This window comes from Glandiceps talaboti, chromosome 6, assembly GCF_964340395.1.
Source record: "Glandiceps talaboti chromosome 6, keGlaTala1.1, whole genome shotgun sequence".
Classification (NCBI taxonomy): Eukaryota; Metazoa; Hemichordata; class Enteropneusta; family Spengelidae; genus Glandiceps; species Glandiceps talaboti.
The window spans coordinates 26699403-26714962 of record NC_135554.1 but is presented as its reverse complement, the minus strand read 5'-3'; the positions used below and the strand labels follow the sequence as shown (position 1 = coordinate 26714962).

Genomic DNA, 15560 nt, shown 5'->3' with positions numbered 1-15560 from the left:
AGATCAACCGATCATTTTCTTAAAAACAAAAAGATCGACAAAAATCTCCACAAGAGAGCGCACAACAGATTGGAGCTCGGCACGTTGTCAAAACGACGTCATGCCAGGTTCATATCAAACTTGAGTGTCATCATGAGTATTAGCTCACTTCGTTGATCCCTCATAGGTGCGATGAAAAATAATTTCATATTTCTACCGATATACCAATACCGATATCTGGATTCACATATTTCTATGTTCGACTGCACATGCGTGATAAAGCATTAAAGGGGAACACAACTCCAAGAAATAAAGGCATTTTCATAAACTATGGATTCTGGAGAGTCATTTCATGATTTTATATAACATCAAATTCCTTGCGATTTCAGAGATTTTTGTCTTTAGTGAGTACTGTGGGCAATTGCATCATGGGATTCAGCAGAAATAATGTATTCATGGTTGAACAATAAATATTCATAGTTTATGTGAAAATGTCTCTATTCGTGACCTGGCGTGGGTTTCCCTTTTCAAATCAAAGGACTCAACAGAATTTTAGGTGATATTACAATTTCAAATATTTATTCAAAGGTTCTCTTTCCACTGCAACTGATTGGAAAGATGAATAACCGCCACACTTTGATGCTGGCTTGTTTAAAGAAAGCATCTTTCATAAAATATATCTGTTGTCACATAACAGGTAAATTGAAATATATCCCTTCAAATTACAAAAATCAATAATTCAAGTTGAAACTGTGAGTACAATTCTTAATTAATACCTTTCAAAACTTAATGTAATTCAGTGTTACCGTAAATGCAAATTTACTAAAATGTAATTATTAATTACAGCATAAACTGGGTTGGTATGGCAGTTCACTAATGGGTCACACAACTAGACAAGTTTAACCCAAAATATTAGTATAAGATTATGGATGTGTCCTACACAGTTGGGATGTAGAAGCAGACAAGAAATCATGTTACTTATCAGCAGGAGAGCAAATCATTGAAGCTATCAAAATCATCGAGTCCATGAGTAATCATTTACAGACTTTGTCTTCACTTGCAAATGATGTATCAAGTTCAGTGAGCATGATCACTGGGTTTCATCTTGAGAAAGACACAATAAAGATAACACATACATGTCTGTTACAGTGTCTGCATTTTGTTAATGACACAAATGTAACAAAATACAGAGAAGACACTGTGTCAGGGATGTTTGTGAGTTATGAGCAGACACTGTGTAGGTAATGTTTGTGTGTTATGAGCAGACACTGTGTAAGGGATGTTTGTGTCTTATGAGCAGACACTGTGTAAGGGATGTTTTGTATGTTATGAGCAGACACTGTGTAAGGGATGTTTGTGTTTTATCTTTATTGTGTCTATACAGCAGACACTGTAAGGGATGTTTGTGTTATCTTTGAGACTTTGTGTTTATCTCAACATGAAAACTGGTGATCAGTCTCACATCATTTAATATCATTAGCAAAAATCTGCTGTAAGTATAAGCCTGTATCTACTGCACTGTAAAGGAATTGTATAGCAATGCTTATCAACTGTCAATGTGATTAGGCAGAGGATCCTGCTGTGTGAGTGATGTCTCTGTTCCTCTAGAGTTAGAATGTGTCTATCTTTATGTAAAATACATCATGTCCTATTAGGGAAATGCCACAACATGTTTTTGCTGTATATATATCAAACTTTACAAAAAATAATTCACTCACTTTAACCACATTTAACCAAGGCATAAATTTTTCATCATCACTTCATATTCAGCTAAATTCAAAAGAAAATAACAAAATCTAGTAAAGTTTACAAATCAGTTATTTAGGATTCAAATGAAGAAGATACATATATGTACCTGGTTTCTAATCATTATTAATAAGGACATACATGTATTATTCATTCATTATTTTTTTTTATAAATAATCGTAAGATTCACACACAAAAAAAATCATAATAAATTATGTCTTTTCAGCAAAACCTTGATGTACAAAATGTTTCCTTTCCTTTCAATTATACTTAATGTTTAAGATTCATTAGAAATATCATTTTTAATATACAATATCATTTGCCAAATTGGAAATTCAGACTAAACTATTAATTTCTAATCACTGCCTCAATCAGCATTACATAGAATGACGTCTTGAGGATTTTTTTTCTACCTTTCACTATTTTTCAAAAAGGATTTTCATATTATAAGACTTATTGAAGCATCGTTATATTTACTTCTCAAGACCTCAACTGTTGGTAGAAATGATGTAAAACAGATCAGATCCAGTACAATACTATTTACCTTTAGTCATTGATACATTAAACTGTAAAATTTGTCACGTGGGGTGGGGGTGTCCTTATCATACCTCCTCTGAAACGGATTAGAAGAGCGCCCTCAACGGCCGATCTTTCAGTCTATTGGTACACACAATAGTTGAGAGGCAGTTATTACTTGATATTAAATGACAATCACTCTTTTAGTATACTTAAGAAGATTTCTTATACAAAAATAAAATAAAAACAGAAGAGGGTAGTGGACTATTTCTAAACTAAGTACAAAATGTCCTAGAAAGTGTCCTTTGCTTGACATATCCACTCAAATCATAGCCCCCTAAAAACAATACTCTATACTCAGGTATTTCTACAAGGGGACATTCTTGGTAGGAGATGTAACAAAACATGGGGCAACATGACATTGTATACAAATGTCATCACTGACCAAAGTAAATACACTAGTGTGTTTACAGTGCAGCTAACTATCAGGATTTGGGCAAAATAGTTGAAGAAGTTCTTGAATACAGCAAGGTATGTTGTGAAAATGAAAAACTTGTAAGTACATGTTAGACACCTTTCATATACAAAGACTTAATAGATGTTTAAATACATTCATGATATTACAGCAAACTGGGATAAATTGCCCTGTTCATGGTATCATACACACTGAGATAACTAGGGTCTGGTGAACACTGTATTGTGTATGTTTTACTAGGGCACCAGTAAGTCAGTAAAACAGAGTACACTATACCACATCAACTCAAACCACACTCTAGTAACAGTCATGTTAAACTTGATAAAGCTACAAGGTGTTAGCATAATCATGTTACAGTTGTTTAGAACTTTCTGTCTTTACCATCAACAGTTTGTGATATCAAAAAAAGGTTGAAGTATCTAATAAACGTGCTGTGGCTTCCCTTAGTGTCTCCTTGCTGCTAAATTAACATTTATTGCCATGCAGCGTTCAGTGAACCCCAATACATGTCATCTCAGTATGTCTAATACTATGAGATGACTCAGTTCATCACGATGTGTAGAATACATACAAACTATGGTAGTATTGGGTAGGTCTGTGCTTCTCTAAGTCAGTGTCAAACACGTCTTTGATTATAGACATGGTACATTGAGATAACAACACTTCTTTTCATTTATATAAATAAAAGAAAATATAAGACCCCACTGAAAGTTTACATACAAAAAAAATACACATTACCATCATTAAATCAAAGTAGCAGTACTTATGTATTACACTTCTTTTTTTTCATTCAAATATACAAGTATGTACTTGGCATATTACAAACAAATTGAAATATGTTCTGAAATACGCTTTCTCATTGCTTTCTATATAGGTAGTACAAATAACGAATGGTTAGAATTGTCTGTGAAAACTACAGACACAGACACAGACACACACACAGACACACACACACACACAGACAGACACACAGACACACACACATAGACAGACAGACCCACACACACAGAGACACACATATACACCCTATATTATATAACACACACTGATCATTTCTAGAGCAAAACTTACATTTGCATCCTTTTCACTAAGTGGTACATGTTATCACTTGGAATTTATCAAATCTCCTCATACGAGCAGAATTTGTGAAATTGTTCAGTTTAATCAAAAATTGACTACTTTTATACAAATTGAAGTAAATATTTCAAATCAACAGAGATGCTGCGAGTGAAAAGTAATATTACACAAGTGTACATTGCTTGACTAACCTGCATATATCTGAAAAACCTCCATTTTAATTAAGATGTGCTGACTGACAAGTTTGGTGTGCACATACACTGTATGTACTAGATTCACGGTCAGCTAGACTAGATTTCAAAGTCTTTTATCAGTTCTATTTGTAATCTCACAAATGTGTCTTGAAAGCTAACAATTCAGATATTCAAAATAGATAAGAGTATTTGTTACAGACCACTCTCAATATTTTGAAGTCTTACTTATCTATCAAAATGATTCAATAGTTTTGTTTATGTACATCTTATTATCATACCAATACAAATTTGTAGTTATTCTTTGTTTTTTTCAAACGGTACAAAAAAGATAATTGTTGAATGTCCTTTTCCTTAATTATATATCTTTATAATAAGAAATCCTTACCTAGCACAGAAAAGACAATACTTTCATATTGCATACATTGTGACAAATCTTTCATCCCACATTGACGTCATTGGAATAAAACTGTTTTAAAGCACACTACCATACATTATAGCCTTGTTAGAACCCGTTCCCATGTGATCACTATAAATGTATATATAACATAAAGCAATCTGCAGTTGGGTAGAATCAACTGAACACTGAAATCATTTAATGAGTCAAAACATTTCCTGGCAGCAAATCCTAAATTTTCGAGTTGTTAAATTGTAAACTGTAGGTTGTTTGAATTTTGCCCTCAGTATTATTTTGCGTTAATAAATCTAAATTTGTTAATACACAGCATATTTCACACACTTTGCTCAGCAATATTTGTTGATATATTTAGCAACTAGTCACAGATACCCTGCAATACTTGTACCAAATAGTGACAGAAAAAAAAATTGGTAGTTCAAACAAAAAAAGTCTCGAAAGAATGATGTTATAAACAAAGAGTTATATTAACACATACCAATCAGTCTTCCTCTGTTAATGATATAGTGGCTTAGGAAGGTAGGTAACTTTTGTCTGTACCATGCACAAGTCAAGTTATTGTCTTTGAATAGAAAATATGGAGTTTATATCCTTGTTGTCCTACATCATGACAATCTGTAGCTACATCACTGGTTCTGCGGTGCTCAAAGTATGAATCAAAATGTTCCAAATCAACATTTAATTTATTTTTCCAGATTTTTCATATACTTGAGGAGGTATAATTATATTACTCCTCAATATTTTCTCCATTCCACCAGAAAATACTAAGGGTTTGTCACTACTTGTTTAGTGACTCGTAGTGACAAGGGCCCTTAGGTCACTCGTATTTTGCTTGGCTGAATAAAGAAAACTATTGGGGAATAACATCTTATTATCCCCAGTCCCTACAGAGACCAAAATATTGCATTATATAACTGAATTTGATTTGATGGCATTTAAAAAGATAGAAATAGTCTGATTTCTCTATCATGATAATTGATCTAGGAGACTTTTAGTGACTTCCCTAATGTGGTTGGCTGCTATTTTCAGATCATCCTCACTGTTTTCTATACTGACTGCAACACGAATACTGGAAGAAACAGGAGAATGAAGACGTCAGAAAAATACATATTGTTATGATTCAGATTGCCTTTATTTAATGACATTTACACTGTGCATTGTAATCAAAGTGCATCACAATAGATGGTTTTCTGATCCAAGTCGCTTGCATCATATGCATTAGGTTTAGGCTTGTCTTGTTGTTATTACATTTGAAATAATATTTTTATTGTGAAATGAGGGGAAGACATGTTGACCTCGTCAATTATGAGTGATTTTATAGAATAAAGACTAAACACCATCAATGACAGAGAAGGGTTTTATTGCTAAACCCAGGGTATGGTAAGGTGACAACTAACCATCATTGGTTAGTGCATGCCAACCCCTGTATGTACAGAATATATGCTGCTGCAGCGATGCATTTTTGAACCATCAACCAGTCTATTAAAGGTGAAGTACAAAAACATGGCAATAATATATTGCCAATAGACACTTCACATTGTATAAGAATATTCTGCTACTGTAAACCTAGATATTTTTGCTACTAGAAAATTTTATGATTTTACAGTCTTCAGTTAGTTCTCAAAGACTTACCAGACTGGTACATGTACTGTGTTCATGTACAAGAAGGCAGTTTAGTCACTACTTATTTTTACTATTTACCAGACTGGTACATGTATATTGTGTTCATGTACAAGAAGGCAGTTCAGTCACTACTTATTTTTACTATTTACCAGACTGGTATATTGTGTTCATGTACAAGAAGGCAGTTTAGTCACTACTTATTTTACTATTTACCAGACTGGTACATTGTGTTCATGTACAAGAAGACATTTTAGTCACTACTTATTCTTACTAATTACCAGACTGGTACATTGTGTTCATGTACAAGAAGGCAGTTTAGTCACTACTTATTTTACTATTTACCAGACTGGTACATGTATATTGTGTCACTACTTATGTTTGTGTTTTTGTTTTCTAGCAAAATACGCGAAAATAAGTCTTTTGCAAAAAATTCCATGTTTACAGTGTCATTTGGTACAGTAAAGTTAAGCTGTTGTTGTTGTTGTTGTTGTTGTTGTTTAATGGTCAAAAACATGTCTACTCCTACTTTTGAGTACAAGTATTAATAATATTTTACCTTGGAGGTGGAGGGAATTTCTCTTCTTGCAAATACTTGGCACATGTGATAGCTACTCCTTCTTCTGTAGCCTATAACAAATATTTGTATAGAGTTAAATCTACTGAACAAAAACATGGTGCTCTACAACTTCCAACAGAATATAAGACATTCTAGAATACATGGCAATTTATGTTCAGGACAAATGTTACATCTACAATGATATGATATAATATATTTCAGCTACAAGTTGTATACATTTCAGCTACTACAAGTACTACACATTGCACTTTTAATACAACGGATATATCTTATGTGGTCATCACCTCAAGTAATGTAGTACATATAGTACTAGTAGTAGATTATTTTATTATAGTAACATGAGGTACTAAAATACCTCCCAGCCCATCAGGATTATAAATCACCTTGAACATAAAAGATACATTGACAATATAGAGAGGTTACTGTGAAAAAAGTAACTGTACATTCGGTGTCAGAAAAAATAATGTAATGGTAATGCAAGAACCACTCACCTTGCTAGTAATGGCTTGCAAAACTGCTTCTTCCTCGGATCTTGGAAGGGCTATTTCAAGATGGATAAATTTGATAGGAGACAAAGGATCACTGGTAATTCTGAGGCCAGGGATACTGCAATGTAAACAAAATAAGATTATTTCATTTCAATTTTTTTATTTATCTATTTATCTATTTATTTATTCATTTATTTATTTATTTATTAAACTTGAAATCAGCCAGAAAGACCACACAGGTGATGAACACCTATAACACGGACCTTGTTGGCTCAGTGATAATGCAGGACTGGAGTGCCTAGCGAAAACCTGCATTATTTGGTAGAGTCAAACTGAAAGACACTCTCCTTACGTACGGCATGGTAAATTTAATCAAACACTGAATGGGTTCAAACCCTGATCGCAGTGGTAACAGGCAAATGGTTTAACCACTCGACCACCGACAACCCTGAATGGGTTTGAACCCTGACTGTAGTGGCAACAGGCAAGTGGTTTAACCACTCGGTCTCTGACAACCCTGAATGGGTTTGAACCCTGACCACAGTGGTAACAGGAAAGTGGTTTAACCACTCGACCACCGACAACTCCTCTGTACACTATCCATTATTTGGATTACAGGTTTTCATAAAAATCCAGCATTTTCAGTATTTTTGCTAAGGTCTGGAAAATGCAGTAATAGGCATGATAAATCAGGTAAACATGCCGAGATTTCCATACCTTGTAATGTAATGTACCACAATTTAAACTGTGTATGATTTCTGTTTCTGCAAGACTGGGGTTTTAAGAGGACTAGTCTTAGGATAACAAACATGATACTTATGCATGCAATAGAGAGAGTAAACAGAAGGTTGATCAAAGAAAGGAGTGCATGAAAGAAATTGTACCGTCCTGAAATTTATCTCATTTCATCTTTTAGAGAGACAAAACTTACCTGGATAAAAGATCGTGCATAATCATACATTTGTTCTGTAAATTAGTAAACATATCAGGAGTATTTTCCATCAGATTTAGAGATTCAATTGCTGCTGATGCTTGAAGTGGTGGTAGTGATGCTGAGAAACAGTACCCAAGACCTGCTAATCTCTGAAATTGATCATAACAAATATCTCTATTGAGGAAAAAGTTCCAGACTACACATACATAGTTTTTTGCACAACTGAACAGAGTTTTTGCATATGTCACCAGTGAGATAAATCTGGTGAGGTTTTTGCATATTTAGTGTTTTTGGTGTCCTCTGGGGGCAATTGATAGTACATGTAAATAAAAGTGAACATAGCCCATATACCTGTCTGGCACTCATTCGTCATGAGGTTCTGCTATCATTACACAATGTGAATCCAAAATTTGTAAAGATATAACTGAGTGTTCATGTGATTTTATATACATCACGGAATGCTCATACTCTCATTTGCATACAGGTATGCAATGTATTTTTTGATACTGCAATGCACCATACCAATACCAATAGTTTGGACACATTTCCTTGCAAGTCATCACTTGCATTGGTATACCGTACATATAATAGTGGCTGGCTCTAACATTTTGAAGTAGAATTACCTGGTGATCTATGACAAAAGTAGTCCCACAGCAGAAACCACCAATACTAGCTAAAGAATTCTCCATAGACGATGAGATCATATCGACTTCTTCAACCTGGGAAATGATCATTCAAAATACACAGGTAACTTCCTGCTCTGAAAATAATATCTCGTTTTGTTGATACATCTGTACTTTGTTATCATACATGGTAAATGATCATTTAAACACAAAGATGATTTCATATTTTGATAGAATAACATCACTAGGTTTGTAAGTAAGATTTATAAAACCAAACTTTCACATAGTGACAATGATTTTTTGAATTGCATCATCTTCTTTTATCACATAGTAATGATACTTATATACAGCACTTTTCAGGACTGTGCACAAAGCACTTTACATTTAATACCCTTGGTATGGACCTACAGTGGCACAATGGCCTTTATACTTCCTCAACTCCCTAGAAAGCATACAATCCATTGCAGCCTCTGTAAGCACAGACTAAAACATTCAAATTGCAACATCTATCCTACCAGGTCCCAATCATAAAGCTGGGTTGACTGAGGCACAAGTGTGGTACAAATCTTGCTCAAGGATTTCAGCCATTCAGAAACAAATGGTGCAGGCGAGGCTTGAAATTACAACCTGTAGATTCCAAGCCAGCCTCTCTTAAGTCCAGAGGATCAACGACTAGTGTATACTTACTGGAATGCCACAATGTTCTGTAAGGCCTTTACCATGTGCACCAAGAACACCAAATGAAATACTCTCATCAACAAACAGTCGCACTTTGTATTTGTATTTCATTTCAAGCTGTAAGATAAATAAGAAATGTTTGTAAACATGAAAATTTGAAGAAGAAAAACATTGTTGTCAGGAAAGAAGTGATATAACAATCCCAAAAACAAAGGAAGTTACAAACTTTGATCCTTCTGAAAACTTGAAATGTGTCACTATTTTGTTAATGACAAGAAATCTGACCTCAATGTTATTGAAATCGCACTACCACTATATACAATTGAAGAGTCGCCTAAATATCTCTCACTACTTCATCTTCTTCCGGTAACTATATTGTATCATACTCTTCAGTATCATTAATCTAATAACATATTTAAGCATATGTTAAATTCTATAACCATGTTTGTAAAACAAAAACAGGAATAATCATTTCTTGCATTTGATTTGATTTCTTTCAACATGTAAATACAGCAAACTTACCAGTTCCTTCAACGGTGCTATGTCCCCATAATTTATGTATAGCCCTTCCACAACTAGAAATCTTCTGGTTACCTTGGCTTTCCGGGGATTCTGATCATCAAAAAGAAGACATAGATCACTGTGTTTCAGATATACTAACAAGAAGAGTACAAAAGTTGTGCTAACTGAAGCAACTTGGCTATTCAACTTAACCTACAACAACAGGATAATTAGATATTATAGCATGCACAAACTAAGTTATCGTCTTTGAACAGAAAATATGGATTGTATACCCTGACTATTCTATGTCATGACAACCCATGTCTATATCTATGGTTTTGCTGTGCTTGAAATATCAGAAATATCAGAAATATTAGAAATATTAATCAGAACACTCTACATCATCATTATGTTTTCCTGATTTTTCATAAATTATGTTTGAGGAGGTATAATTATATTATTCTTAAATATTTTTCTTCAGTCGGCAGGAAAATAGTCATGACTGAAAGAGTTTTGTCACTTTGTCTAGTGACTCAGAGTGACAAGGCCCCTTAGGTCACTTGTTTTTTCTTTGGCGGAATGAAGAAAAACGTTAAGGGATAATATCTAACTATGCCTCAATATTTATATTCGCCTCATCACTATGAGTGAAAAATTAGGGGGATTCAAATTAGACAACTTTAAACATATTACCATCGTTTTGTGCAAATGTTTTAGAACCAATTTGGTAAGGTTTATGTTCTATGTATTCAACCATGACTTCATGTGAATCTTGATTTAATGTTTGGGGAAAAGTTGAGGACTTTATACCAGACTGAATTACCTTCTTGTCTTCAACAGCTTGCTCTTTAAGCAGTCTTTCTAAATCTTCCATATCATTGTGTTTGAAGAATTTCACTTGACTTCTAGATGCTAACACACCCATTTGTATTGCAAAACATACACCAGCATCACTGTCAAATACAACAGATAATAAAACAAAATAAATTATTGTAGTCTCCTGTAGAATGTCATTGATCAATCAATCAATCAATCAATCAATCAACCAACCAACCAACCAACCAACAAACCAACAAATCAATCAATCAAGTCTGTAGTTTGTAATTTGACCACCACCACCAGCACCACCACCACCACCACCACCACCCACTGATGCATTTAATCTAGGGAATATATGTTTTGCACTAAACATGTCAAATTAAATTAACAAAATACTCTAATCATTATCATTATTCTCACATTGGCTTTATTTCTTACAAATTCTTCTTGTTGGGTACTCTTTGAAGTTTTATTTGCAACTTTCCAAGGCCAAACAATATCTAGTGTTCATCCCTTGGGGTGTCATGTCCTGTGACCAATATGAAAGTCTGCATACGTATACAAACTATTAACTGGGAAATGAATTTCAAATCAACCAATCAATCAATCAATCAATCAACCAATCAGAAAATTTATAGAGTTCCTGTATCCAATACAAAGTGGTGCTGTAAGTTAAATATTGAAAACCTTTGATATTTTATCATTTTTATATTGAATGCTTCAAGGTCAAAAGCATGTAGGTACAAAGTTATTAAGAAGTACAAAATACACATGTACTACTTACCAGAATATGACATCTCCTCTCTTGGAATAGGCTGGGATAGCACTAGCCACAGTTGAAAACCCATAGGAATACAAAATGGCTTCCTCTGTTGACATGTATTTAGCTAATCTGTCCTCTAATTCTAAATGAATATCTAACAAAGAAAGGACACATAAATAATAGTATTAAGGTATCCTTTCCCTTTAAAAGCAACTAAGCACAACGCAACGTAAAATGTATGATGTAATTTTATCATGAACAGTAGAAATTCATTCACATCTGTGAAAACTTTAAAATTATCATTTTTTGTAAATATATATGATGGGGAGAACTGTATAGCTCAATGTGATTCTCTAGACTGTATCTCACTTGACATCATGCAGTCTATTAAATCTACAGCATATGTGACATGGGATCTAAACATATGCATTTGTTGTTGTTGTATACCAAGTCACTTTGTGAGATAGCGATGATCAAGATACAACAAACTATGGAATGGCTGATACCTTGCTGATACATGTATGTCATATCTATGTCTTGTTTTGCTATTGTTTGTTTGTTTATTTGTTTGTTTTCCGTTTGGGGGTTGTTCTCTTTACTGAAAATTTCTTCACTTCTAAAGGTTTGTTAATCCATTAAGTGCAGAGAACTGTCAATGAACTCACCAACTGTACCATAAAATCCTCTAGGACCACATGAACCAACTCCATACTTTCTAAGCGCTTTGACTGCTGCATCCTACATTACAAAAACAAATGGTATTTACATGTATGAATATTTATGGTTTCGATTACAATTTTTTATGTCTGTACTAATCCTAAGAAAAAGTGAAAGTAAAGGTGTCACACAAAGTACAGTTATATTTGAAAGAATTAAATACCATTAGCTTACCTCAATAGACTTTCTTCCTAACATACCAAGAAAGTTGAAGGTTGCAAAATTGAGGCATTCCTTGCCATCCACTGTTACCTTAGGTCCACCTTGCCTTATAAAGAAACAAATTTATCGATGAAACTATATTTTCAAACATTAAAATGTTGTGACTATCTATCAGTAAAAGGCATAAACCAATGGCTACTAAAAATAAACAGAAACATATGAATACAAAAGTCTGATATATCAATTGCTTTTCCTCAGATGAGAGCACAGAATTTACATTATACCTTTGTCCCATGGTTTTATTGATGGCAATATTTACGTACTTTAAGTTTTAATATGTTGCACAAGTTGTAACTATAGCAATAAAAATAGTCAATGAAAATTGTTTGATTGCATACTGTAGGATATATGTATTGTACATCATGTCAATTAGGGGTTAATTCTATCTGTCAGTAATATGGTATGTGTAAGAGGTTGCTTTTGGAATCTCTTAATATGCAATCATCAAGGCCAATCAATGCATGATTCAATCTCACATTTTACACATTAGTGCTATCTTATCTGTTGAGTCATAGTCATAGACATTAGATAGGATCATCATTGTGCAACGTTTTCTAAAGCTCTGCTGCACAACTGTTTAGTTTTAACCAATTTAATTGTTATCTGATGTGGACCTTTGCACTGAAATATTATAATACATTTCGAATATCTTTTGATATTTTATATGATGAAAACTTTACAAAGCAGTCAACTAAACAATTGATGTGACGTGAACTTATTTTCAACCTTTACTTACTGTGAAACCACCTTATACCTCACCATTCCATTTTCTGACTGATTTGGAACTAAAGGTTCAGGCTGCCATTCCTCTATCAACTGTTCTTGTTCCTGAAACCGAAATAAAGTGTAAATCTCCAGTTTATGTGACAATACATATATTCGCATAACCTTAATAATAGGGAATTTGCAAACCCACCATGTTGAATGTCATAACAAATACTAATGGATCGGTATTTTAAACAATACTCTTACATTGTTTGCAACCATGAATGATCAATTCATAGTTATTCTGACAATTGTGGGAGATTTTTTTTTTATTGGTAGCTCACGATTAGGTATTACGATAACCACAGATACTCCCATAGTCCTTTGCATCTGAGCATGTTCAGTCTGGATTGCAAGTTCTCTATTGGGTCTTAGAATAATCTATACCTCAGTCCTGTCTATAAAATCTAGAAGAAAATATACAGGTCTGATATCTATCCAGTCACTGAATATACAGGTTTGATATCTACCCAGTCACTGTGTCAGGGAAATGCTGACAGGTCAACTTTAAGTCATGCTCAAGGCAATAAATGGTTTTTGGATTACTCTTGATCTTTAGTACTACGGAAGAACCCTGATGTGTGATATGTAAATGAAAGCAAATTTGAAATAAGGGAAATGTTGGTTGTAAATATTTTTAGACAATACCATACATGTACTTACTGCTTTTGATAGTATTTCATGTCTGAGAGGTTTATAGCTTCTTTTGAAGATTAAGAAGAAAATCCAGATGATTAGCACCCCTTCAAAAATAATATGATACAAAGGTGCCTGTACAAAAAGAAAGACAAGTTAATCTGGTACTATCACATTGGTGCAGGAAAAGTTTTGTATTCCTTCTTTGTCTCTGTGAGTATATAGATACATACGTACATGGATATCTTTGTATATATGGTCCGTGTCATTTGGCTTTAGGTAGGAAATACAGTAACTCTGTTGCAGCCAGAAAGTGGATACATCAGTGTTACAACAGTGCTTCAATGTACAATGTATGTTTATTTGTGATGGACTACTCTAGTTCTAGGACAAGAATGAGATGGGCAAAGTGTTGTCACCACTGTTTACAAGTAAATAACCATTTCTCTACTTGTATATGTAATGGTACAATTAATTTACTTATCTTAACCATTAGCATTTTCTCAGAAGATGCAATGTTTCTCAACAAATTAAGTTCTTACCAACGTTTCTACTACAAACCCCATGTCCCTGAATATATTCTTACATGTATATTACCCTATACATTGCCCATCCTAGTTAGTATACAGGAACTGAACCCTATAAAAGGGTCTATGCCAGAAAAAAGAATTGGTTTGAAATTATTCCCAATATCGTCTTACATGTGTATAAGCACACTCTTAGATTTCATATTTAGGCTGTACATGACAGAAATTAAACAGTCAATTTCGAGTCACATTTACATGAAATAGGTTGTCAGTATTTGTTTTGGTAACTATAATGTAAACGTAAACCGTAAACGCACAACATCAAACAAACGGGTTTGTCACATTCCGGGAAAAAGTACACAATAAATTAAGCAATGGAAATAGCCAAATATTTTGAATTACTGCTCTAGTGTATGGCCAATTCGTACATTCGGATCACGGTACGTTTACTTTCACAGTTTTAATAGCTGAACGGCACTTTGGGTGGGTACGGAGAAGTCCATCAACTGACGCTTGCGATCGAGTACTAATACAGTTCATTTCAAGGCGAGCTTCCTGAAAAGGTTACGTACTATCATATCCTGAAGTCGATTGACATTGAATTTCAAACCCCATTCAGAGGTTCGATCTAAAGAAAATCTATATTGCGAAATAGAGAGAAAATTCGTGAAAAATGTGCTGTTTACCTTTTGAAAAGCTTCAATTAGCTCGTCGAAGGTCCATGTTTCCACCATCTTGGAATTACACAAGTGACGTCAAAGGTCAACACTACGAATGCTTGCTCTCATTGGTTGAGAATAGGTCAGCGCACGAGGTCAAACGTCAATCTACAAGGAGTGTCACATTTCTAGATTGGGTCTTCTCTGACCATTGCAAAGGTAAAAGCAGTCTATCCAAGACTGTGTTTGGGGGTAATTTTCTGTTGAATTCAGAAGCTCATTTATTTACGACTGCTGCTATTACGCCATGAACAATCTACCAGCATCAATAAAACAGATATCACAAAGAAATACGGTCAAATCATATCTGTCTAGTACATTTGTACAATAAGAGATACTGAAAACAGCAAGTTTATTCGGTATATATTAGGGGTCCACCACTGGATTTGCTTGAAAAAAAATCCGGATATGAGTGGGTGATGGAAAAAAAAGATGGACCACTGCTGCTAGAAAAAAATGTCTTGGCAGGGAAATGATGCACAGGTTCGAGTATACTGTTCAACCTGCTCGTACCTCTCCAACCAGGACACTTGTCAAATCATGACAAACATTTTCAAACACATGTCAGG

General features: G+C 34.1%; 1 protein-coding gene across 1 annotated transcript; it reads right to left on the bottom strand.

The window, feature by feature from the left end:
- Window positions 1-3709: 3709 nt before the first annotated feature.
- Window positions 3710-15014, bottom strand: LOC144436131 (serine palmitoyltransferase 1-like). Its single transcript, XM_078124832.1, has 14 exons — window positions 14959-15014; window positions 13773-13880; window positions 13081-13172; window positions 12297-12390; window positions 12071-12143; window positions 11427-11559; window positions 10647-10776; window positions 9845-9934; window positions 9332-9439; window positions 8645-8740; window positions 8019-8170; window positions 7091-7205; window positions 6579-6649; window positions 3710-5468 (listed from the first exon to the last, which is right to left on the bottom strand). Exons 1-14 carry the CDS (start codon window positions 15004-15006, stop codon window positions 5366-5368), a joined length of 1413 nt encoding a protein of 470 aa, XP_077980958.1. The 5' UTR covers window positions 15007-15014; the 3' UTR covers window positions 3710-5365.
- Between the last annotated feature and the right edge of the window lie 546 nt (window positions 15015-15560).

Bases quoted from the DNA above. Each gene is read 5' to 3' on its own strand.
- LOC144436131 (XM_078124832.1), bottom strand. From the start codon at position 15,006: ATGGTGGAAACATGGACCTTCGACGAGCTAATTGAAGCTTTTCAAAAG. The intron at 9,935-10,646 runs GTAATTCAGTCT...TTTGATGATCAG, and splicing joins AAGCTGTTGAAGACAAGAAG to AATCCCCGGAAAGCCAAGGT. The intron at 9,440-9,844 runs GTAAGTTTGCTG...TTTATCTTACAG, and splicing joins TAGCACCGTTGAAGGAACTG to CTTGAAATGAAATACAAATA.